Here is a 24576-nt window from a genome sequence, read left to right as displayed (position 1 = left end):
TAGCAAGGATCAGTTGGACCGACTGCATTAGTTTTAATTTTCAAATCATCCACCATTTTAAAGAACCTGTTAGAGGTAACTAAACTGGGGGTCATTTGATGAACCCAGGTAAAAACTTTGTTGGGTATTTTCGAACTCTCAATCATATAGTGTGCGCATGAATTAGACCGAGACGAAGAAATGCAAGAAATGGACGATATGCACCACCAATTTCCATGTCCATGCAAATCGAGTGATGCTACTGTGATAAGCACCAATTTGCTGCAGGCATGTCCTAATCCTTAAAGAAATTGCAAAAATGGAGATATGTTAGAAGCACATCTGAATTATACATGACATTGCTTCCTATGACATACAAGGTCATAAATAACACGTAAAACACAACGGCAGAAGTATCACATCATTCTCTCAGTTCTTCCTCCAGAAAGAAGTAAAAATATTCTACCTTACCAAAAAGCAAAAGCCATAGGAAGTTGACATTTTGCCTTCATATACAGTAAAGCTCGTGTATGACACATGGAAAGAAAAGAGAAAACGCACAATAGTGAACACGATTTTCTATATGTTGTATCATGGTATCTTATGAAGCCCAATGCCCATAAGGTAAAAAAACGTTTGAGGAATACAGAATTAATACATTGCATAAAAAAAAAAAGAGTTGTATGACTTTGGGTATGCTGAACTGGTTAACCAGAATTGCAATTAGAAGGGTGGCTTGGGAAGGGGACTAAAAACTTGCTTCCTCTGTTGATGGCCGCCTCAAGAAGTACCTCAAACTATTAGCCAAAACCTGTAAAACAGACACGTAAACTCCGTGAAGAAGTTAACTCTCCTTTGAGCTTGCAGAAGGGAACATCATGAACTTGACATTTACCAGTTGCAAGGGCTTGGAGATGGCTTTACCCTGATAACTGACATGAAATTTTGCTTTTGCTAGAAGACCCTAGATATAACATGGAATAAGCCAGAGAAATTTTAGAGATAACAAGAGAGTGCAACTGTAGTTACCTCCGTATCAAACTCTCCCGACTCCACCGAAACATTAATATCTGTGATAATCTTGACAATCTCTACCAACAGCCCAGGATGGTCCACAGTTTCAACAATAAGCAAACTAGAAAAGGCATGAGCCAGGAAAAAGTTGGTACACATTATGATATCAATCTGTGTACATATAATCATTATGTTGATTGCACAAACCCATACCCACCATATGATTTTTTAACAAACGTAACTTCACAAAGGAAGCACCTACATAAATCAAAAGTTTTCACCAAATCCAAAAAATACAGAATCTGTGAAGTAGCAACCTAATGGGGGCCAAGTGCCCAAGTTCTACTATTACTCGAACAGTCAAACAAAATTTGATGGTTCTGGAGAAGCTAAGCAATCATGATTAAGTGCCCAAATGCTACTGTTACTTGAGCAGACTAACAAATTCAATGGGTCTGGAGAGGCTAAGCAGTCATGATTTCATTTCTTATCACCTAACACTTCATGACATTAGATTCTGGGAGCATGATCAGAACTGTCACCCAACACTTCGTAACATTTGGTTCTGGGAGCAGCTTCCATATTGATCAAGAATGTTCTCCATTAAACAAACAAGCATATTTATCATCCAATCACAACACAGCAAGCCACAACCTAAAAGTGAACAGGTTCGTTTTGAGACAAATGAACCAAATATGAGAGTGACGATAGAGATGCAGATGAATTCTTGCATGACATGAGCATGCAGGTTGTATACTTGTGTCATGCATATCCAGAGGTATAACCGCATACACAAACACAACTAGCATAGAAAAGTATACAGAATGGTACACAGAGTCCATGCGTTTAACATCCAGCAATAGGCAAAACAAACAGATGAGGCACTCGTTTTTAAAAGTAGTTATCATCCCAAGAGTCTGTATTTTCATGAAATGTTATATATATTTATTAATTTAGTTATGACAGGGGAACCGCCAGTAGGGCTGGTCAATGAGCCGAACAAGTCGAGCCCATCTTGTTCAGGCTCTGCTCATTTATCATTTAATTCAGCTCAAGCTTGGGCCGCTTGGCTCATATTCATAACTAGACGAGCCGAACTCAAGTCAGCTGAGCCAAGCCATGAGCTGGCTCATTAAAAAAACATGCATTTTAACAATGACAACAATGAGACTTGAATTGCAGACCTCTCTCTTACATGTCATAAGTCTTTACCAACAGTACAAAACTACCTTTTGTGACAGATATTGCACTAAAATTCTATATATTATAATTTTACAAGCTGAACCAAGCCGAGCACCCTTTCTTCATTGTCGGCTTGTTTTTGGTTAACAAGTTGCTCATGGCTCGGCTCGCCAACTGCATGAACTGAACACAAACAAGTTCATGGCGAGCCAAATCACGAGCGGCTCGGCTTGTTTCCCAGCCCTAATCGCCAAGAGAATTAACATTTACCGCGTCCTTTCCAGAATTTTCTGGTGCAAAACCCTCAGGGTACACTATCCACCCTCCTCACTTCTCCTCAACACCCCCAAACTTTTCCCACTAGGTTAAGTCTCCCCCTCATCAGCACTATGGCCAGGGATGTCCACCCATGGTTCGAACACAAGATGACCCAGAAGCAGCAGACAATCACGTTCACTTCCTAGCCAGGTGAGCATGCCCACGGTATGCTCATGTTCCATTAAAAAATAAATAAATCAATATTTTTATATAACACTCCAACATATTAACAAAAATCTTCAAAAAGATTATTAGCATATTACATATGGTACCTGGACACTCCATTTTGCCCTCTGTACCCGTGTTGATACTGTTAAAATACATGTAATCAATATATTTATATAAGTATATATATATATATAAATATTCATCCACATACCCAATAAGGGGTATTTCTGTAAATCAGTCCAATAGAGGCATTGTAGTCTTTTTTACCTTTTCTTTTCTTTTTCCTTTTTTTCTTTTTTCTTTTTTTCTTTTTTTATTTTTTGTGCATTAAATGCACACTCATTGGGGGTCCCAACAAAGAGTCGTTGGGCCCCCAACGGTCACAATTGTGACCGTTGGGAGCCCAACGACACCTTGTTGGGACTCCCAATGGTGCCTCTCTCTCCCTTCTCTAACTCTCTTTTACTCCTCTCTTGCCTATAAATAAGTGGGGTCTCCCCCCTTTGTATGTGTGGCTTCTTCAAGCCTTCTTGTGCCTTTATAAGATTTTATGCTTTCAACTTTCAAGTCATTGTTGGTTTTTGTGTATGTCCTCTTTTGGACTTGTTCTTTGGTTTCTATGTGTGAATGTTCATTGTAGGACATATTTTTTTTCCGCATATTTCCTTACATGGTATCAAAGCCTTGGTTATGCTCTTGATTCTTATAGCTAGTTGACTGGTTATACCTTGTTTTTCTCTCTCTTTTGGTTTGTCCTCCACTCTTGAGTCTATGATGGAAGGAGAACAAAAGATTGATCTCTCCTTCAAGCTTAATGGTACCAACTACATGATGTGGGCCGCCGCCATTGAGAACAACCTCAAGGGTAAAAAGCTTTGGGGATATGTTATGGGCACCATTAGGGAACCTCAACTTCAACTTACAAAGATGGATGGTGATCAAGAAAAACCTCTAGAAGAAAATGCTCGCATGAAGGCTATTGAAGATCACCAATCTAAGGTCGAAGATTGGGAAAGTAAGCATGCAAAAATTCTTGCATGGTTCATGAACAACGTGGAGCTCAAAATTTGCGCCAACATTGCTAAATTTCGCCTAGCAAATGAAACATGGTTCTTTATGAAAGGTATGTATACTCAAAAGGATCTTGCTCGTCAATTCTTTCTCCAAGAAAAAATTTGTACCATTAAGCAAGGTGAAATGAGTGTAAGAGATTACTATAGCACTCTTGGACCTTTATGGGATGAGCTATCCCTACTAAAACCAAAATGGGTGTCTAGTGAATATGTGAAAATGAGAAGAGAACAAATGAAAAAAGAACACTTTTTCCAATTTTTACATGGTCTTAGGCCTGAATATGAACAAGTTAGATCCTCCCTTCTTCATAGATCTAAACCTCTTCCATTAGAAGATGTCATAGCCGAAATATACCAAGAAGAAACGTGTCTTGGCATGATTAAAGGAGGAGATGAAGTTCTAGCCGTGTCTAAACCCAGCAATCATATGAAAGCTTATAAGCCTCCACACTTTGGGAGACAAAATAACTATAATGGCAATTATAGAAAAGCCATTTGCCATCATTGCCAAGAACCGGGTCATATAAGACCTAATTGTCCTAAGATAAATGAACCTCCAAAAGGTAAGGTTGCAATTATTGAAGAAACCACACAAAAGAAGGAGGAGTCAATGAAAGGGAAGGAGTCCTTTTCCCTTGCTCAACTATCCGAAGCACTTCAAATTCTACTCAAATCACCATCAACTTCGAGAGCCACCATTGCCTCTTCTTCTCCTCCAGGTATGTCTTCTTGGATTCTTGATTCTGGAGCATCTTTTCATATGACCCCTATTGAAAATGGATTATCCAATTTATGTAACAACTCCAAAAATTCTTTTGTTTCCACCGCCGATGGTACATCTTTACAAGTTAAAAGTTTTGGAACTTTAGACTTTTCAAAAGATTTCTTTGTACCAAACGTAAGGGTGGTACCTCAACTTAATTTAAACCTCTTGTCTGTCTCTCAAATATATGATCATGGATGTGAAATCTCCTTCTCAACCAAGGATTGCTCTATACAGGATCTCCAGTCCGGGAAGCGGATTGGGCAAGGCCATAGGAGGGGAGATCTCTACTACATGAACAACTTGAAACTTCCCACTAACTCATTTTGTAATCATGTCCAAGATAAAAATATCAAAACTTGGCATTAAAGACTTGGACATCCAAGTTTCTCAAAAATGTACTCCTTTCCCTTTGGAAAGAAATTTTGTAATTAGAAATATTTTGTTTGCAAGAATTGTATTTTTGGAAAAATGAAATCCACTCATTTTCCAAATAGAACATTTGTGTCCAAAAGACCTTTTGAATTAGTCCATTCGGATGTTTGGGGTCCTTCTCCGGTCATATCAAAAGGAGGATACTCCTATTATGTTACTTTCATTGATGACTACACTAGATATGTGTGGATCTATTTGCTCAATCTAAAATCCGAAGTCTTTAATTTCTTCAAAAAAATTCATATGATTGTCAAAAATCAATTTTCAAGTAATATCTCTACTCTTCGATCCGATTCCGGTGGAGAATATCTATCAAATGAATTTCAAGAATACTTGGAAACAAATGGCATTTGTCATCAAAGGTCATGTCCTAGGACTCCTCAACAAAATGGTCTAGCTGAAAGAAAGCATAGACACATTTTGGAAACCACTAGGACTCTTCTCATTTCCAAAGAAATTCCAAAGTGTTATTGGGCCGAAGCCGCCTTAACTTACACCTATTTGATAAATAGAATGATATCCTTATCCCTACAAAATATATCTCCATATGAAAAACTATTTGAAAGAACACCCGATTTTAATAGATTAAGAATTTTTGGGTGTAAATGTTTTGTCCTTACACATAAAAGAGATAAGTTATCTCCTAAAGCTATTGAATGTGTGTTCTTAGGATACGGAGAAAAACAAAAAGGTTTTAGATGCTTCGACCTAAAAAGCAACAAACTATATGTATCCAAAGACGTTACTTTTTTAGAAAATGAAAACGGCTTTGAGAAAAATAAAGATATTGATGAAAGCGAATATACTTTTTTATTTGATCTTCTCTCTAAAAAAGATGTGACTCCTCACGAAGAGGAAGTTCCTAATGATTTAGAGGATATTCCTCTTAATAATATTGAAAATGAAAGTAATGATTTTGAAAATAGGCCAATTCAAACCCATGTTAGGCGTGGTCAACAAGTTCCCATAAGTGCTCTAGAAAAATATTCTCAAGATTCCAACATAGAAGAAACCTCTTTAAGGAGATCTAGCTGAATCTCCAATCCTCCTAATAGGTTTGTTTCCTATGAGTCCCTAACACCTAAGTATAGGGTATGTCTAATTGTACTACACTTTTATCATGAACCGTCACACTTTAATGAAGCAAAAAACATTCCTCAGTGGGTTGAAGCCATGAAACTAGAACTTAGTGCCCTTGAAAAGGCTAAAACTTGGGAAATAACCTCATTACCCACTGGAAAGAAATCTATTGGATGTAGATGGGTCTTCAAAATTAAAACTAAAAGTGATGGGTCATTAGAACGTTATAAAGCTAGGTTGGTAGCCAAAGGATATGCTCAAGAATACGGTATAGACTATGAAGAAACCTTCGCTCCCGTAGCTAGAATGACTAGTGTTAGGACTCTTATTGTGGTTGCATCTGTTAAAAAATGGCCTATCTACCAATTAGATGTTAAGAACACATTTCTTAATGGTGAGTTAAGCGAAGAGGTTTATATGGATCCTCCACCAGGAGTATCTATTGGTGAAAATAAAATTCTCAAACTTAAAAAGGCACTGTATGGTTTAAAGCAAGCTCCAAAGGCTTGGCATGACAGATTTAGCAATGTAATGACTAGCTTAAATTTTCGTTCATGTTATACTTGTTGAAGAAGAGAAGTGATGACCCGAACCCTAGGTAGAGAGAGAGAGAGAGAGACGGCTGTGAGAATAGAACTCGTTAACCTCTTTAATTAGGGCTTCTCTCTATATTAAATAGAGAGAGGCAAAAAGAGAAATTACATGTAAGTCCTTATGAGGACAAAAATTCAGAAAACCTCTAATATAAAATAACTTAAGCAAAGAACCACCTATTCTCAACACTCCCCCTCAAGCTGGAGCATAGATATCAATCATGCTCAGCTTGTCACAACACTTTGAAAAATTTGGCCTAGCAAGAGGCTTTGTGAACATATCTACAACTTGGTCTTCCGACTTTAGGTATTTGGTAGTGATATGCCCAGCTTGAATCATATCTCTTACATAGTGGCAATCAACCTCAATGTGCTTTGTTCTCTCATGAAAGACAGGATTGTTTGCTATATATGTTGCCGCTTTGTTATCGCACATCATGGTCATTGGAGAGGGAACCTTCACCTGGAGGTCATGAAGAACACTGCAAACCCACATCAATTCAGCAGTTGTTTGGGCCATAGCCCGATATTCTGATTCTGCACTCGACCTGGAAACCACAGTTTGTTTCTTACTTTTCCATGAAATCAAGTTGTCTCCCAAAAACACACAGAATCCTGTGGTAGATTTTCTATCTACTACAGATCCAGCATAGTCAGCATCAGAATAGGCTACTATCTCCAGAGTTCCACCTTTCCTGAACCATAACCCTTTTCCAGGGGATGATTTTAGATATCTGAGAATCATTATGGCTGCATTCCAGTGCACTTCAGTTGGTTTGTCCATAAACTGGCTAACTTTGCTTACTGCTAAAGCAATATCTGGCCTGGTCACAGTTACATATAATAACTTCCCTACTAGGGAGCGATAGCTTTTGCTATCAACAGGTTTTGACCCTTCTTCAAACAACTGAACTTTATGGTCCATGGGAATATTTGTTGGTTTAGCTCCCAACATGCTTGTTTCCTTTAATAAGTCAAGAACATACTTCCGTTGAGACAACACCATCCCTTCACGGCTCCTAGCAACTTCTATACCCAGAAAATACCTGAGTGAACCAAGATCTTTTGTAACAAAGTGTTTTTGAAGATGAGCCTTTGTGGCTTCAATAGCTTTCACATCATCTCCTGTAAGAATGATGTCATCCACATATACCACCATAACAACTATGCCAGAGCTAGTTTTCTTTAGAAAAAGTGTATGATCTGCTGCTGATCGATTAAAACCAAAGCTTGACATTACTTCAAACAACTTTTGAAACCATGCACGAGGACTTTGTTTCAAGCCATAAATCGCCTTTCGCAATCTACACACCTTCTGACACTCCCCCTCAACCTCGAAGCCTGGAGGTTGTTGCATGTAAACAGTCTCAGATAGATCCCCATAGAGAAAAGCATTTTTCACATCTAATTGGAATAAGCTCCAACCATGTTGAACAGCTACTGAGAGAACAAGACGGATGGTACCCATCCGTGCAACAGGAGAAAAAGTTTCAAAGAAGTCAATTCCATATGTCTGAGTATACCCTTTCGCGACTAATCTGGCCTTGTACCTTTCAATAGAACCATCAGATTTGTACTTTATTGTATATACCCACTTACATCCAACAATGTCAGCATCTGCTGGGGAATCAACAAGATCCCAGGTATGCTGAGATACTAAAGCTGTCATTTCTTCTTGCATAGCCAGCTTCCAGCGATTATCAAGTGCTGCTTGTTGATAGTTCAGAGGAATAGTTTCAGCAGACAAGGCTGAAACAAACGACTTCAACTGATGTCCAATTCTGGCATGAGAGACAAAATGAGATATGGGATATAAGGTACATTGTCTTGTCCCCTTTCGTAGAGCAATAGGCCTGTTGTCATCATCCTGAAGATCATTATTGTCAGTAGAACTTACCTCAGGAGAAGAAGAAGATGAAGGTTGTTGCGGAAGTGGAGCTCTACGCACATATACCAATGGAGGATTATTAAATCTGGAAGAGGATGAAGTTTGGTTCTGTAATGTAGGCACAAATTCCAAAGGAAAAGGAGGAATAGGTAAGGGAAAAGATTCAGCTAGATCAACCTGCAGCAGGGAACCGGAACTAGAGTAATATGGAGAGGATTCCAGGAAAGATACATCCGCACTGACATACTCTCGACGAGAGATAGGATCATAACATCGATAGCCCTTTTGATTTTTTGGATAACCAATAAATATGCATTTTGTAGCTTGAGCGGCTAATTTATCACGGTCAGGGCCAAGTTTGTGTACAAAACAAACACATCCAAATATTTTTGGTGTGAAAGAAAAAAGTGGGGCATTAGGTTTTAGGATATGTAATGGAATTTGATCACCCACAGAAGACGAAGGCATGCGGTTGATCAGATAGCAAGCAGTGGTAATCGCATCACCCCAGTATAAGGCAGGAACATTTGATTGAATCATAATGGTCCTGGCAACATCAAGGAGGTGCCGATGTTTTCGCTCAGCCACCCCATTTTGTTGAGATGAATAGGCACAGGAAGTTTGGGGTTGGATGTCCTGATCTTGGTAAAATTGTAACAGACCTTTTGATTTAAACTCGAGAGCATTATCAGTGCGAACAATCTTGACCATAGATTCAAACTGAGTTTTTATTTCAAGAATTAGGGATTTGATAATACTTGGAACTTCAGATCGTTCTTTTATTAAAAATACCCATGATAACTTAGAAAAATCATCAACAATAACAAGATAATAACGACACTGAGTCCTAGTAGGAATCTTACTAGGACCCCATACATCTGCATGGAGAAGTTCAAAAACTTTATTACTAGACTAACTCTGACTCGAAGGGAACGAACTTCGATGATGCTTGCCCAACTGACATGCTTCACACTGAAATGATGTGGTGGAAGGAATCTGAGGAAATACCGACCGAAGCTTTGACAATGAAGGATGACCAAGACGACGATGCCACTGAATAGGACCGAAGGAATGTTCCACTGCAGCATGAACCGAACCCATTGGATGATGTAGGTAGTAAATTCCATTTTCTTCATAGCCTCCACCAATCTTCTTCCCCGTCAGCAAATCCTGAAAATGACAACCCATTTGATCAAATATTACTCTACAATTTTGTTCTTTTATAAGGCAACTAACAGAAAGTAAACTTTGAGGAAAGTTTGGAGCATGAAGAGCATTTTTCAACTGTAATGAGGAGGATATAGAAATATTTCCCTGACCAACAACCGGGGAGCTTCTCCCATCGGCTAATGAGACTCCAAGCTGAGCCTTAATATCCTTTAGATCTGAAAAAACACGTGAATTTCCACACAAATGTCTGGATGCACCGGAGTTAATAACCCACTTACTGTCGGTCGGATGAAGATGATTTCCGGTTGAATAGGCAACACCAGCTACAGGAGGGGTGGAACTCACAGGTCGAAGAGCGATCAATTCATCATATTCTGCACGACTAAGGGTGATACTGCTTTCATTTGCAGTGATATTATCTTGTACATTTGTTGCCTCGATAGTAGCAACATTTGCTTTTGGAGTATATGACTTTGCTGAAGAAGAGGGTGGCCGACCATGCTTATCCCAACAACGATCTTCTAAATGTCCAGATTTTCCACAAAATGTACATTGAAGCTTTCCTCTGCCTCCCATACCACGTCCACGTCCACGTCCTCGTCCTCTGATATTCTGAATATTTCCACGCCCATAACTAGATGAGACAAAAAGAGCAGATGACTGAGTCACAGGCTGAGATTGGGGCAGAGAGATCGCAAGTCTACTCAGACGATTGTAAGCATCAGCAAGAGTGGGAACATCTGATCCAGTCAACATTTGAACTTTTGCAACCGAAAAATCTGAAGAAAGACCTGTAAGAAAACGAGCAACCATGGTTTGTTCTTGATGATCCTTTTGCTTCGAGCAACAAAGGGGCCTGTGAGCATTAAGTCTTTCAAACGCAGCTTTGACCGGGGCATAGTACTGGGCCAAGGTCTGATCTCCCTGTTGCAAATTATATATTTCCTGTTCGACTTGCAGGATACGACTCACATTTGTTTCTTGTGAATATGTATCACGAAGATTGTCCCACATCAGTTTGGTTGTATTATAGTAGATCAATCCATCTGCAATATGGGGTTCGACACTATTCATGATCCATGACATAACTATGTCATTATTTTCATCCCAAGTAACATATTTTCCCAATTTCTCAGTGGGTTCGCCTTCCAACAAAATATGTTTTCGACGATGTCGAGATACCGACATCATAAAAGTTCTGGACCATCTGGCATAGTTGGTTTCATTCAACCTTACGGAAGAGCCATACGAGAAGGGGTTGGCAAATGCTTTATATTCTCCAATGTGTTCCAATTTGGAATCACATTTTGAAGTTTCAGCCATACTAACCAAATATTTCTGTTTCAGCAGAAAAAAAAAATCTGGACAGATTTCAAGCAACCTAGCAGCTGTTTACCAAAAAAAAAACCACGACAGTAAGGAACAACAGGCCACAAGAGATGAATCTTGAACAGCAGCCCACACACATAACAGTCACGCATTAGCCTCCCTCAAAAACTTTCACATAAACATGAGAATTTTCAACACAACAGAAAAAAAACTTGTTTCCACTACAGAGATTCTGATGCTGAAACCAATCACGACAGCATGGAAAAAACAATCACGACATCATAATGACAGCATGAAGGGTCACGACAGTTGTAATCACGACAGAAAAAATAATAGCAACAGCATGAAGGGTCACGGCAGATGCTGAACTCACGACAGAGGCTTAAAATCACGACAGCAGTCGCTGAAATCATTTTTACAGATGTTGTAACTCACGACAGCCACCAGCAGGGAGTTCCTTTCTTCAAAGGACAAAACAGTCACGATAGGGACACGATAAACACATCATGGCAGGCGACGATAGGATCTGCTATCAGCTGCCTCACCCAGAAGTCACGGCATGTGAAGCTCAAGAGGAAAAAAAATTACGATTGCCTGACCTGAGGGCTCACTCCCACTATGCTCTTTAGGTCTGATAACAAATCTAGGCCAGATCTGTCATCAGATCTAAAAAAAAATAATGCACACCTGGTTCGAGGATGTAGATCACGCTCCTGAGATCAGATCGATCACGCTCGAGGATGTAGATCACGCTCCTGAGATCAGACCGATCACGCTCCTGAGATCGCTAGCTCTGATACCATGTTGAAGAAGAGAAGTGATGACCCGAACCCTAGGTAGAGAGAGAGAGAGGAAGAGAGAGAGAGAGAGAGAGAGAGAGAGACGACTGTGAGAATAGAACTCGTTAACCTCTTTAATTAGGGCTTCTCTCTATATTAAATAGAGAGAGGCAAAAAGAGAAATTACATGTAAGTCCTTATGAGGACAAAAATTCAGAAAACCTCTAATATAAAATAACTTAAGCAAAGAACCACCTATTCTCAACAATACTGACACTGCGTTGTTTGTGAAAAGTGCAGGGACTTCAGTAGTTATTTTACTATTGTATGTCGATGATATGATCATCACTGAAAGTGATAAGCAAGGAATCCATGATATTAAGAAAGTTTTAAAAGAAAATTTTGACATGTCTGACCTTGGTTTCTTAAGATATTTTTTAGGTATTGAAGTAGCATACTCTCCCCGAGGGTATATTCTCTCTCAGATGAAACTTGTTGCTGACATTTGTTCCAAGTCTGGAATTTCGGATGATAAGAAGACAGAAACCCCTGAGGTTATCAATGCAAAGTTAAGGTTGGAAGATGGAACACTTCTCGAGAATCCTACTCCCTACCGTCAACTTGTTGGGTCACTGACATACTTATCCATCACTCGGCCAGACATAGCTCATGCAGTTCACTCAGTCAGTCAGTTTCAACATGCACCTACAACTGTGCACATGAGTGCAGTCTTAAGAATAGTCAGATACATTAAAGACACCATAACTAAGGGAGTTTTTCTTTCTTCTTCATCATTTATTGATTTAATTGCTTATACTGATGCTGATTGGGGAGGAAATCTCAATGATAGAGTTTCAACTACTGGTTTTTGTGTTTTCTTAGGTGAATCTATGATTTCTTGGAGATGCAAGAAGCAACTCAAAGTGTCATTGTCCTCAACAGAAGCGGAGTATCGTGCAATGACCACTACAACCATGGAGCTTGTGTGGCTTAGAAGTCTCCTCAGTGATATGAGCATAATCATCTCTACTCCTTTGAAGATGTGTTGTGATAACAAGAGCGCCATTTATATTGCAAGCAATCACACCTTTCATGAGCGTACTAAACACATAGAGATGAACTGCCATTATGTTCGAGATGAATACCTAAAAGAAACCATAGCACTGCCCTATGTCACATCCGAGTACCAGTTGGCGGACTTCTTCACTAAAGCCCTTGCTGCTCCTCGTTTCATGTTTCTTCTCAACAAGCTTTCGGTTATATCTCTGTAAAGCTTGAGGGAGGGTGTTAAAATACATGTAATCAATATATTTATATATATAAGTATATATATATATATATAAATATTCATCCACATACCCGATAAGGGGTATTTTTGTAAATCAATCCAATAGGGGCATTGTAGTCTTTTTTACCTTTTCTTTTCTTTTTCTTTTCTTTTCTTTTTTCTTTTTTTCTTTTTTTATTTTTTGTGCATTAAATGCACACTCATTGGGGGTCCCAACAAAGAGTCGTTGGGCCCCCAACGGTCGTGACCGTTGGGAGCCCAACGACACCTTGTTGGGACTCCCAATGGTGTCTCTCTCTCTCCCTTCTCTAACTCTCTCTCACTCCTCTCTTGCCTATAAATAAGTGGGGTCTCCCCCTTTTGTATGTGTGGCTTCTTCAAGCCTTCTTGTGCCTTTATAAGATTTTATGCTTTCAAGCCATTGTTGGCTTTTGTGTATGTCCTCTTTTGGACTTGTTCTTTGGTTTCTATGTGTGAATGTCCATTGTAGGACATATATTTCTTTTCCACATATTTCCTTACAGACACACGTGTCCCCGTGTCAACACCTGGACATGCCATTTTACCCTCTGCACATACAAGTTTGTATTCAATTTATAATTTATAATTATATTTTCAGTTTATAACCTTATATTTTTAGTATATAATATATATTTTAGATATAGCATATATATTTAAATTATATTCATTTTATTTTGAATTTATTTTGCATTTATATAATATTTAATATATATAACCGTGTCCCCGTACCCATATTTTTTGGAATTGCTGTGTTGTACCCGCAGCATATTACCCATCTAAACATAATTTTTTAAGATACGCCCTAGACAAGCAAGGAACATCTGTAAACTTCAATAATCATGGCAGGGCATGAATTCCAGATGTCAATGAGCCCCATGAAGATCCATCTAATATCAGTACTTTGTGAAATGTGAATTAATTGAGAATTCTGCTCATTAGTAAGAGAAAGATTTTAATAGGAGTCTTATGTCAAAGATGAAAGTATACACACACGCACGCGCAATGGAAAAAAAGTCGGCTATGTGTACGGTGTACCTTCTGTTGGCTCCATCGTCCTGAACATTTATATGGGTAGCAATATCAACATCAACCTGATATGTGGAAATCCAATGATTCAACAACATGGAACAAATGTATGAGACTAATAGTGCAAATATTAACAGCTAAAAATATTAAAGACAACACTAACATCCTTGACAACACTTCCAACCAAGGCTGTTAAAGACATCACAGTTAAAAAGATGGCATCTATAGGCCATGCATAACTAACATCAGAGAATTGAGAAATATGCATTGCGGTGGAGACAATAAGCAGATAAAAGAGAGCAAACTTGTGTGCACACATGACAGACACTGCAAGTGATGGAAGTTACATTTACCAAACATGCAAATAAATTAATATTTCTTTTCAAATAAGTATTAGTCAAAACAGAGAAAATATCCTATGAAATATCTTTTGTGCTTATACAGATATGCATGAACATAATGTGAAATTGTCTATGAAAAGACAATACGCATACGAGCACAAAAAATATGGAAAAGATGTGCACGAAGGCACTCTCACAACACTTGAACAAATACGCAAAAGCGTAAAAACAATAAACATGCACAATGGCATGTATTTTATAGAAGGAACCGAATGCTTGAGACTCTCAAGCTTAGGAAAAACTAGAGGGGATCACCCCTATTTATACAAGAAGAAGAGGGTGCAAAGGGGCTCCCAAAGGAGTCGTTGGGGAGCCCCCAACGGTCACTTTTGTGACCGTTGGGGACCCCCCAACGACTCTATTGGGGGATCCCCAATGCACCTTTTGTGAAAAGGTGAAAAGAAATAAAAAATAAAAAGGATAAAAAATAAAAAGAAAAGATACAACATATTCCTATTGGAATATGCGCAAAAAGGAAATTTACAATAATACCCTTATCGGGTGAACAAAAAGAAAATAATATATAAATATATATACTTATATATATAGAGATACATATACATATAAATATTATATGTATATGTATCTCTAAGTATATAAGTATATATATTTATATTTACATCAACGATTTTAGGAGGAGATACATTTTAACACCCCCCCTCAAACTTACGGTGTGATAACCGCAAGTTTGCCAAGGAGGAAATGAAATCTGGGCGAACATAGAGCTTTGGTGAAGAAGTCAGCAAGCTGATACTCAGACGTTACGTATGGAAGATCAATGACCTTCTTCAAGTATTCTTCTCTGACATAATGACAGTCCATCTCTATATGCTTTGTTCGCTCGTGAAAGGTGTGATTCTTGGCAATATAAATTGCACTTTTATTGTCACAGCACAACTTTGTTGGTTCTCTGATAAACACTCCCATATCTTCCAAAAGACTTCGAATCCATACAATTTCCATGGTGGTAGATGTCATGGCTCTATATTCGGCTTCAGTGGATGACAGGGAGACCTTTTGTTGCTTTTTGCATCGCCATGAGATCAAGGACTCACCTAAGAAAACACAGAAACCAGTGGTGGAGTGACGGTTACTAGGGTCACCTCCCCAATCTGAGTCAGTATAAGCAAGCAATTTCAATTCAGAGGAAGAGGATAGAAATACTCTCTTATTTACCGTTCCCTTCAAATATCTGATGATGCGGAGCACAGCACTCATATGAATGGTTGTAGGAGCATGCTGAAACTGACTGGCGATGTGTATAGCATGTGACAAGTCGGGTCGAGTAATGCTAAGATACATTAAAGACCCTACCAACTGCCTGTAAGGAGTAGGATCGGTTAGAGGAACACCGTCGTCAATCTTCATTTTTGCTCTCACAACTTCAGGAGTTTCGCATACTTTGTCATCAGAAATACCTGACCTGTCAATAATCTCGCAGGCAAGTTTAGATTGAGATAGAAAATAACCACGTTGCGAATAGGCAACCTCAATTCCAAGAAAATATGTCAGAAAACCTAAGTCTGACATCTCAAATTTTGAAGTCAAGACGGACTTAATACCCTTGACTCCTTGAACATCATCACCTGTTATTAACATGTCATCAACGTAAAGTAATAAAATTACAATCCCTGCATTAGATTTTCTAGTAAACAAAGCAGTGTCAGTATAACACGATGAAAAACCATTTTCCAACATTACACTGGTAAATCTATCATACCAGGCTTTGGGGGTCTGCTTTAAGCCATAGAGAGCCTTTCGAAGACGAAGAACTTTATCCTTAGGAATTATCATGCCTGGTGGGGCATCCATATATACTTCTTCGTTAAGATCACCATTTAAAAAGGCATTTTTAACATCCATTTGAAAAATGTTCCAATTTTTAATAGATGCAATAGTAATAAGACACCTAACGGTAACCATCCGAGCTACAGGGGCAAAGGTTTCTTCGTAATCAATTTCATACTCTTGCCCATACCCTTTAGCAACTAAGCGAGCTTTATACCTTTCTAAAGAACCATCACTCTTAGTTTTAACTTTAAAGACCCATCGACAGCCTATAGTTTTCTTTCCTATAGGTAGAGTTTGAAAATCCCAAGTTCCTGCCCTTTTAAGAGCATTAAGTTCACTTTGCATGGCTTCTTGCCATTCTATACATTTTTTAGCTTCTGCAAAATTTCTTGGTTCGAAATAAGAGTGAATAGCACTAAGACAAGCCCTATATCGGGGTGAAAAAGAATCAAACGATACAAAGCGAGTTGGAGGTCTTCTATTTCTTTCAGATCTTCTATGGTCAAGAGGAGTGGAAAGCTCACTATATTGATCAATAGCACTTCTAAAGGTGTCTTGGTTTCTACGAGAGCAGGTAATAGGCTCACTTGGAACTCTACTTTCTGGATCATTATGTTCACCAATATCTTCATCATTTTCCTCATCATGGTTTAATGATACATCATCATCACTGGATATGTCATCATTACTAGATAACAAGTCAAATAAGAAGGAGTAATCAAAATTTTCTTGTTGAGAAACATTTTTTTCAAAACCACTCTCATTTTCTAAAAAGGTTACATTTCTAGAGACATATAGCTTATCCTCTCGAAGATCGTAACAACGAAACCCTTTTTGAGTTTCAGAATAACCAAGAAAAGCACAAGGGATAGCCTTGGGTGAAAGCTTGTCATTCTTATCCGTAAGTATGAAACACTTACATCCGAAGACCCTTAACCTATTATAATCAGGTTCAAGCTTATGTAATATCTCAAAAGGAGATATTTTACCTAATAACCTAGATGGTAGACGATTTATTAAATAAACAGAAGCAAGGGCTGCTTCGGCCCAAAAGTTTTTAGGAATATTTTGAGATATAAGAAGAGTCCTAGTGGTCTCAATAATGTGCCTATGTTTTCTTTCAGCCAACCCATTCTGTTGAGGTGTTTTAGGACAAGACCTTTGGTGAATAATACCGTGATCCTCAAGATATACCTTAAATTGATTGGAGAGATATTCTCCCCCAGAGTCACTTCTAAAAATCTTTATGTTGCTATTGAATTGATTGTTAATCATTGAGTGAAAATTTTTAAAACATGAAAACATTTCATGTTTAAACTTAAGAAAATATATCCACGAGTAACGGGAAAAGTCATCCACAAATATTACATAATACGAAAAACCTCCTTTTGAAACAACAGGTGCGGGTCCCCAAACATCTGAGTGAACAATTTCAAAAGTTTTAGAAGAGAACATAGTTCTTTGCTCAAAAGGTAAGCTGCGCATTTTTTCGAGAATGCAGTCATTACAAGAAAAAGAGCTTTTACATAAGTCTTTTGCAAAATGTAAATATGATAACTTGGTGATATTAGGATGACCAAGTTTTTTGTGCCATACATTTATATCCTTATGTCGGGCAACATTACACAAAACTTTTGGAACTTGAAGAGATTCCATATAGTATAGATCTCCTCTTCTAAAGCCTTCCCCAATCAATTTCCCGGACTGGCGATCCTGTATTAAGCATTTGTCACAAGAGAATTTAATATCACAGCCATGGTCCGTGAGTTGAGAAACAGAGAGGAGGTTTAAGTTAAGTTTAGGTATAAATCTGATTTTCGGAATAGAAAACTCTTGAGTTTCAAAATTACCTATTCCTTTAATTTCAAGAGAGGTTCCATGAGCAGTAGAGACATAAGATGGGGAACGGTTTTTCAAATAATCGGAAAGTGACAAAAAGTTTGGGGACATATGAAAAGATGCACCAGAGTCCAAAAGCCAAGAGATTTTACCTGGAGGAGAAGAAGTGGATACGGCCGCACCGGAGGTAGATCCCTTGAGGAGAGGTTGAAGGGCTTCCACTATTTGATTTATAGAAAGGGTCCCACTTGAAGATGCCTCATCCTTCTGTGGTACACCAGTGGTAGCCATAGGTAGAAGTCTCTTCCATTTAGGACATACGGGTTTGATGTGTCCCGGTTCTTTACAAAAATGACAAATAGTTTTGCTATAGTCCCTTCTTCCTCTTTGACCACCATTTTCACCTTGATTTTGGAATTTAAAGTGAGGGGGACGATAGGTTTTTACATTGTTTCCGGGTCTTGATACGGCATTGACCTCACTATGTTCTTCAATATTACAAGGGACCGCAAGGACATTTGGTCCTTGTTTACATAAATTCATACGAGTCTCTTCACCACTTAACTTGGTGAGAACATCTTCAAGAGAAGGGGGAGTGAAAGAGGAGAGAAGAGATGACCTTATTTGCTCAAATTCGGGCCTTAGCCCATTTAAGAAATTGAAGAACCGATCTTCTTCAAGTTGCTTATGACGGAGCTCAATTGCCTCTCCACTCCATTTTGGTTCAAGCATTGCAAGCTCATCCCAAATAGAGGAAAGATCGGCAAAGTATTCCCTAATCGTCATTTCACCTTGGGAGAGAGAGATAGCCTTCTTTTGAAGGTAATACTTATGAGAGAGATCCCTTGAGGTGTACATTTTTTCAAGATAATGCCAAGCTTCCGATGCCTTTTTGAATTTAATAATGTTGGCATTAATCTTGGTTTCTACGGATGAGAAAAACCATGAGAGAATCTTGAAATTCTTCATTTCTCATTCATCGTGTTTCTTGGAGTATTCTTCAAGAGCTTTGGTTCTTTCTTCTCCCTCAAGAATCTTGATTTCGCCTTCTTTTACTATTGTAATCTTGGGTTCCGGTTCCGGAATTGTGCCAAGAACATATCCCCATAGGCCTTTCCCTTTTATATGAGCCTCCATATTCCCGGCCCAAACATGATAGTTGGACCCATTTAATTTGAAACCAAGAGCAAAATGGGACTCTTTTTCGCCCATTAGAGAGAAGAGAGATAGAGAAAAAAGCGTACCAACACAATATTTCCAACACCAATTTTGCACAAGATTCTTCTAAAATATTTGAGAAGAAAGATCCACCACTTCAATCTTCAAGGATCGGAAGGCACGTTTTTCGAGGCACTCGAAAAAAGGAGAATCCCACGATCTTCAATAATCAACCTTGCTCTGATACCATGTGAAATTGTCTATGAAAAGACAATACGCATATGAGCACAAAAAATATGGAAAAGATGTGCACGAAGGCACTCTCACAACACTTGAACAAATACGCAAAAGCGTAAAAACAATAAACATGCACAATGGCATGTATTTTATAGAAGGAACCGAATGCTTGAGACTCTCAAGCTTAGGAAAAACTAGAGGGGATCACCCCTATTTATACAAGAAGAAGAGGGTGCAAAGGGGCTCCCAAAGGAGTCGTTGGGGAGCCCCCAACGGTCACTTTTGTGACCATTGGGGACCCCCCAACGACTCTATTGGGGGATCCCCAATGCACCTTTTGTGAAAAGGTGAAAAGAAATAAAAAATAAAAATAAAAAGGATAAAAAATAAAAAGAAAAGATACAACATATTCTTATTGGAATATGCGCAAAAAGGAAATTTACAATAATACCCTTATCGGGTGAACAAAAAGAAAATAATATATAAATATATATACTTATATATATAGAGATACATATACATATAAATATTATATGTATATGTATCTCTAAGTATATAAGTATATATATTTATATTTACATCAACGATTTTAGGAGGAGATACATTTTAACACATAATACTCTTACAGTTTTCAGAAGGGAGAAACGGTGTTCATTAGTGAACTATTATTCTACAAAATTTGCATGAAAAAATGAACATGTAAAATCCGACAGGGAATTCCAACTTGACCCTTGCATGAAAGGAGAAAGTTGTCATCCCTCAAAACAGATTAGGAATGTCACGTAGCATAATAACTGTTATCGGATGTCTCCAAGGAGACACGTCGCATAGTAACTGTTGATACTCCATATTCCACTTCTAACATCTCATGAAATATGTATCAAGAAAGATGGTAATTAACACCTTTATTTGTTTTGTCCTACCCAGATGTTGGATAGTAAATTCATGGAAAGTCGGTGTATTTTCAAGAAAGGCATAGACAAGGGTGAGATGGAAGCTGCATTTCTAACCCATAATGATAGCACCAAACCTGGACTTGAATATAATCACCTATATTATCAGCAGAAAGATTGGTCTGGTCCAATTTGTACATAAGTGTATAATCATATAGACTACACACGTAATTATGCTTTCTCTAGTGAACAGATTTCTTAGCAGCATGCCACAGACCTTTTTAGGACTAAAAGTGAGAAAATCCTACCAGAGTAAATAATAAAATGTTTATGCATACCTTTTCCTTTGGTGGTACCACTCCAAAGGCTGCTCCCATTGCCAATTGAGCGCTGGATTCCTGTAAATTAAATAAATTTCACGGATGTAATCCTTCTTTAAACTTTTTTTAATCATTATTATAGAAACTCCAAAAATTAATAATAAAACAAACAAAAAGGGTTACCGGGTGATATTCAAGCATGTTGTTGATAATAGTCAATCGTATTGCTTCTAGCAATTCAGGGTCTTCAACTTTTCGTCCAGTATCCCTATTGAGACAACCTCCATGAATATCTAAGTTGATAGTAGTCAATCGTATTGCTTCTAAAGCACTCTAACCCAAGCTAAGTAAAATTCTCAAGTGATTAAATAAATTACGAAAAGCCACCCAACATCAACAATTTAGAAAGAACAACCCAACATTTTGGTTATTACATTCAGCTGCATGCTTTTTCACAATGCATTTCAAATAACGACCCAATATTCACAAATTACTTTTGGCCCTTTGTTGATAAAGATGAAATAATTATTGAGGGTATTTTAGTATTTTATTTGCTTAAAAATAAGCAACTGAGTGACTCTAGGATCAAATGTCACTGAAACAAAGTTGAAAAAATAGGTGGTTAAATCTATAAATCTATTAATAAAAAAGTTGGGTGGATCTTCCAAAATAGCTGATAAGTTGGGTGGCCCTTTGTTATTAACCCCAAAAAGTTTCGACCCAAATCACACTCCATGAGAAGTAGTCTTACAAGAACAAGAATGTTCAAGGAATAGCACCATGTATTCAGACACTACCTTGAAATCGTTTACCTTTTGATGAAGACAATCTCTAATTGAAATCTAAGTGAATAAAGCATTCTAATACATTCTAAATAAATTTCTCACCAGACCAGACATCCACATTCCATGAGTAGCCTTACAAGAAGAAGGATGTCCAAAGACTAGCAGCATGCATTCAGGTTCTCTACATTAAATTACCTTCCATAAAAAAAAAAAGGCTCAACAATTTCATGCACGTGCACGGCCGCACACTGACAGCTACATTTAAAACCTTGGAAATAGCTTCCATCAATTAACCATTGATAAAAAGTATCCAACATGGGTTATCAACAATCAATTTCATGTTAGAACGGGAGTGGTCAATTATCTCAAATCACACACTCCTCTAACATATCCCTCTTTGAAGGATCAATCAACAATTGACAACAAATGAAGATAATCGATGACTGAGGGTATATCCAAATATCTTATCAGTACATAAAATGCATTGACATAAATATAGCAGCAAGAAGTGGTAAATACAAGGCAAGTTATCATAAGAACAGGCCAAAGTCAAAGTAGACAGGCTTTGACTGGTAAGAAATCCATATCGACAATACTTGAGAAAAGCCACCACCAAAACAAGGTGAGGCCCTTGTACTTGATAAGGAATGCACAAGTATTCTGTGACCAGACAATTGAACGATCATAGAAAAAGAAAATTCTGGATGATGAAACATCTCAGTAATCTTTAAGACAATGAACACATTTTTCATAGTTTTCGATGGAAGAAAAGCACATGTTGATCTTGGAGCCTATGCCCCACCCTTCTAGACAAAATATTAAGTTAACTCGTCCTGTCAGCTTCAAGGGCTGCCATAATTAACAAAAGTAGCTAATGTGACCAGCTAAACCATAGGGATGCCCAAATTTACTCCCATGTTGTGTCCCCTTATCTATTGCTAATGAGAAATTAGACAAGAATAGTGTCTCTGCATGTCCCTTGCAGTGTCCACTTGACACAGAAGACCAGATTAGGAAATAACTTGATTTATCAGGAAAGTTTAGAGAACCTGCATCATACAAACTATCTATATCAAAAGAAACGGTTTGAGCACAAACTTTGCTGCTTTCAGAAATATTGAACAAGTAAAAGAAAATTAATAGCTTGAAGATTTGTTAGATTTAACTCCTCAGTTCAACCAATGCCTGCAAATGAAAGCTCAAAAATGGAAAAGGAATAGCGTGCCAACCTACAATTACAGTAATCAGGTCATGATCTTACACTTTAGTAATCGCAAACACATTGTGCTTGCCAGAAGAGTCCAGGAAAACATTAGCCTTAACAACATTGAGTCCCAGATTCTTAAGTGCACGCATCTGCAACAGAAATTCAAGCCACGTTACAAGAAGATCATGCTAAAAAATTTCCTGAACTTTCAGATGAGAATAACAAAACTACCACTTCTGGGGAAAACAACAAGAAAACAGTTAAGAACAACATGCAAGTATGACAAGAGTTAGGATCACTATCATACAGTATCAAGAAGAGCCCCCAACCGATCACCAAACATTATCTCCACAACTGTGGCATTAGGATCAGAATCCTGATCTATTATGACTTTCGGTGTAGGAACTGTTTCAATTTCACTAGAACTTCCACCCTGTTAATCCATGAAATTAAGAAACTACAGATAACTGACTGAGTCATCCCCATCTCAATAGAAGAAACAATTCAAATACCTCCAAAGCTGACGTAGATGAAGCTTGTGAAAGTTTAGCCACTACATACACAGATCTACAAAATTACAAGAAAAATGAACAAAAAATTTAATCATACATAAAACATGTAAGTCCGTGTTACTTCAGAAAATAGGGGAGTATCTAATAAGCAACCAATTGATGCAAAGTTCAGAAGACTGTTCAAGAAACTACACCAAATAGAAATCCAGGGAAAAGAAGTGCAATCCAAATTTCTAAAGAAATAAGCAGGCAGACTTTCTAAATGTGCAGAATAGCGGGGAAAAGCCAAGTGTGAGGGACAATATTAGGTTGGTCGTGAAATGGCCATTTGTGAAATGGAAACCAATACCATCAAAATGAACCAACATGGCATATATAAATAAAATTTAAGAATTAAAGAATAAATTTCCCAAGTAATTTAAAAAAGCATTTCTGAGTGACGTCAAACCAAGGAATCAGGTAGGTATGATGCAAAATGAATCTTCTTATAATGCTCATCATAGATTTATATACGAGAGATACGGATCTGTGTCTGAAGAAGGAATAAGCATGCGAATAGGATAAAGAATCTGAGAAAATAACAAACAATCTTAAGCTAACAAAAACCATATTCAACACATAACAGGATAATGTCACTTTGAAGAGAGACAAAACTTGAGAAAAAAAATCAAATGAATGAGAGGGTGAAACAAACAATTTATCATATAAAAACCCACAAGTTTTAGTACACCTAATAGTGGCAGTTCAATTTTTTTTTTTGAAAGACAGTCCAATTAAGCACCAAGAAACGGAAACATCTCAAAGCAGATGATAAACAGCCAACAATTCAGATGAACAAAGTCCAGTAAAGTGGAGCATGCAAAAGTTATACCTTCTACTGGATCGAATCAGACAGCGAAAGTGATCATCGGAGTGCTTCGACGCCGCGCCACCGTCGATCTTCCCGGCGGGAAAAACTGCCCTGCGAGAAGAGAGATCTCCGGCGGCAACAAATCTGCAGGAAGCTAGCTCCACACCAAAAACGCCGGCCATTTCAGAAGCAACCTCAACAGTTACAACAAAGACGAACCCAAATGGAGAGGAAAAGCTTCGTTTCGCGAAATGGGTGTTGGAGGAAAGGGTGGATTTGTCACAACCACATCTGGATTGCTCTTTCGGATGAAGCTAGAGGGATCTCTTTCAATGCCCACGTCCATTTAACATTTTTATTCTGCACCCCACGATCGAAATCGCTTTCAATCCACTGGATTTTGATCCACTGATTCATGGTGATATCCGCCATCAAAGCTCCCCCCTTGGTTATCCAACTTGAAATCTCTCTCTCTCT

General features: G+C 38.1%; 1 protein-coding gene across 2 annotated transcripts; it reads right to left on the bottom strand.

Moving 5' to 3' along the window:
* Window positions 1–542: 542 nt before the first annotated feature.
* Window positions 543–24576, bottom strand: LOC149835593 (ACT domain-containing protein ACR11-like). Of its 2 annotated transcripts, XM_090008615.1 has the most exons (10): window positions 24121–24576; window positions 23250–23304; window positions 23045–23170; window positions 22792–22886; window positions 20929–21013; window positions 20764–20823; window positions 14116–14171; window positions 1009–1114; window positions 875–943; window positions 543–790 (listed from the first exon to the last, which is right to left on the bottom strand). In XM_090008615.1, exons 1-10 carry the CDS (start codon window positions 24279–24281, stop codon window positions 728–730), a joined length of 876 nt encoding a protein of 291 aa, XP_089864741.1. In that variant the 5' UTR covers window positions 24282–24576; the 3' UTR covers window positions 543–727. The 2 variants fall into 2 exon arrangements, with proteins under 2 accessions (XP_089864741.1, XP_089864742.1); XM_090008616.1 differs by lacking the exon at window positions 875–943.

Source organism: Nuphar pumila, chromosome 6 (genome assembly GCF_984573655.1).
Source record: "Nuphar pumila chromosome 6, dmNupPumi1.hap1.1, whole genome shotgun sequence".
Lineage (NCBI taxonomy): Eukaryota > Viridiplantae > Streptophyta > Magnoliopsida > Nymphaeales > Nymphaeaceae > Nuphar > Nuphar pumila.
Note: the sequence above shows the minus strand (reverse complement) of the source record. Positions and strands in the feature narration are given on the sequence as shown.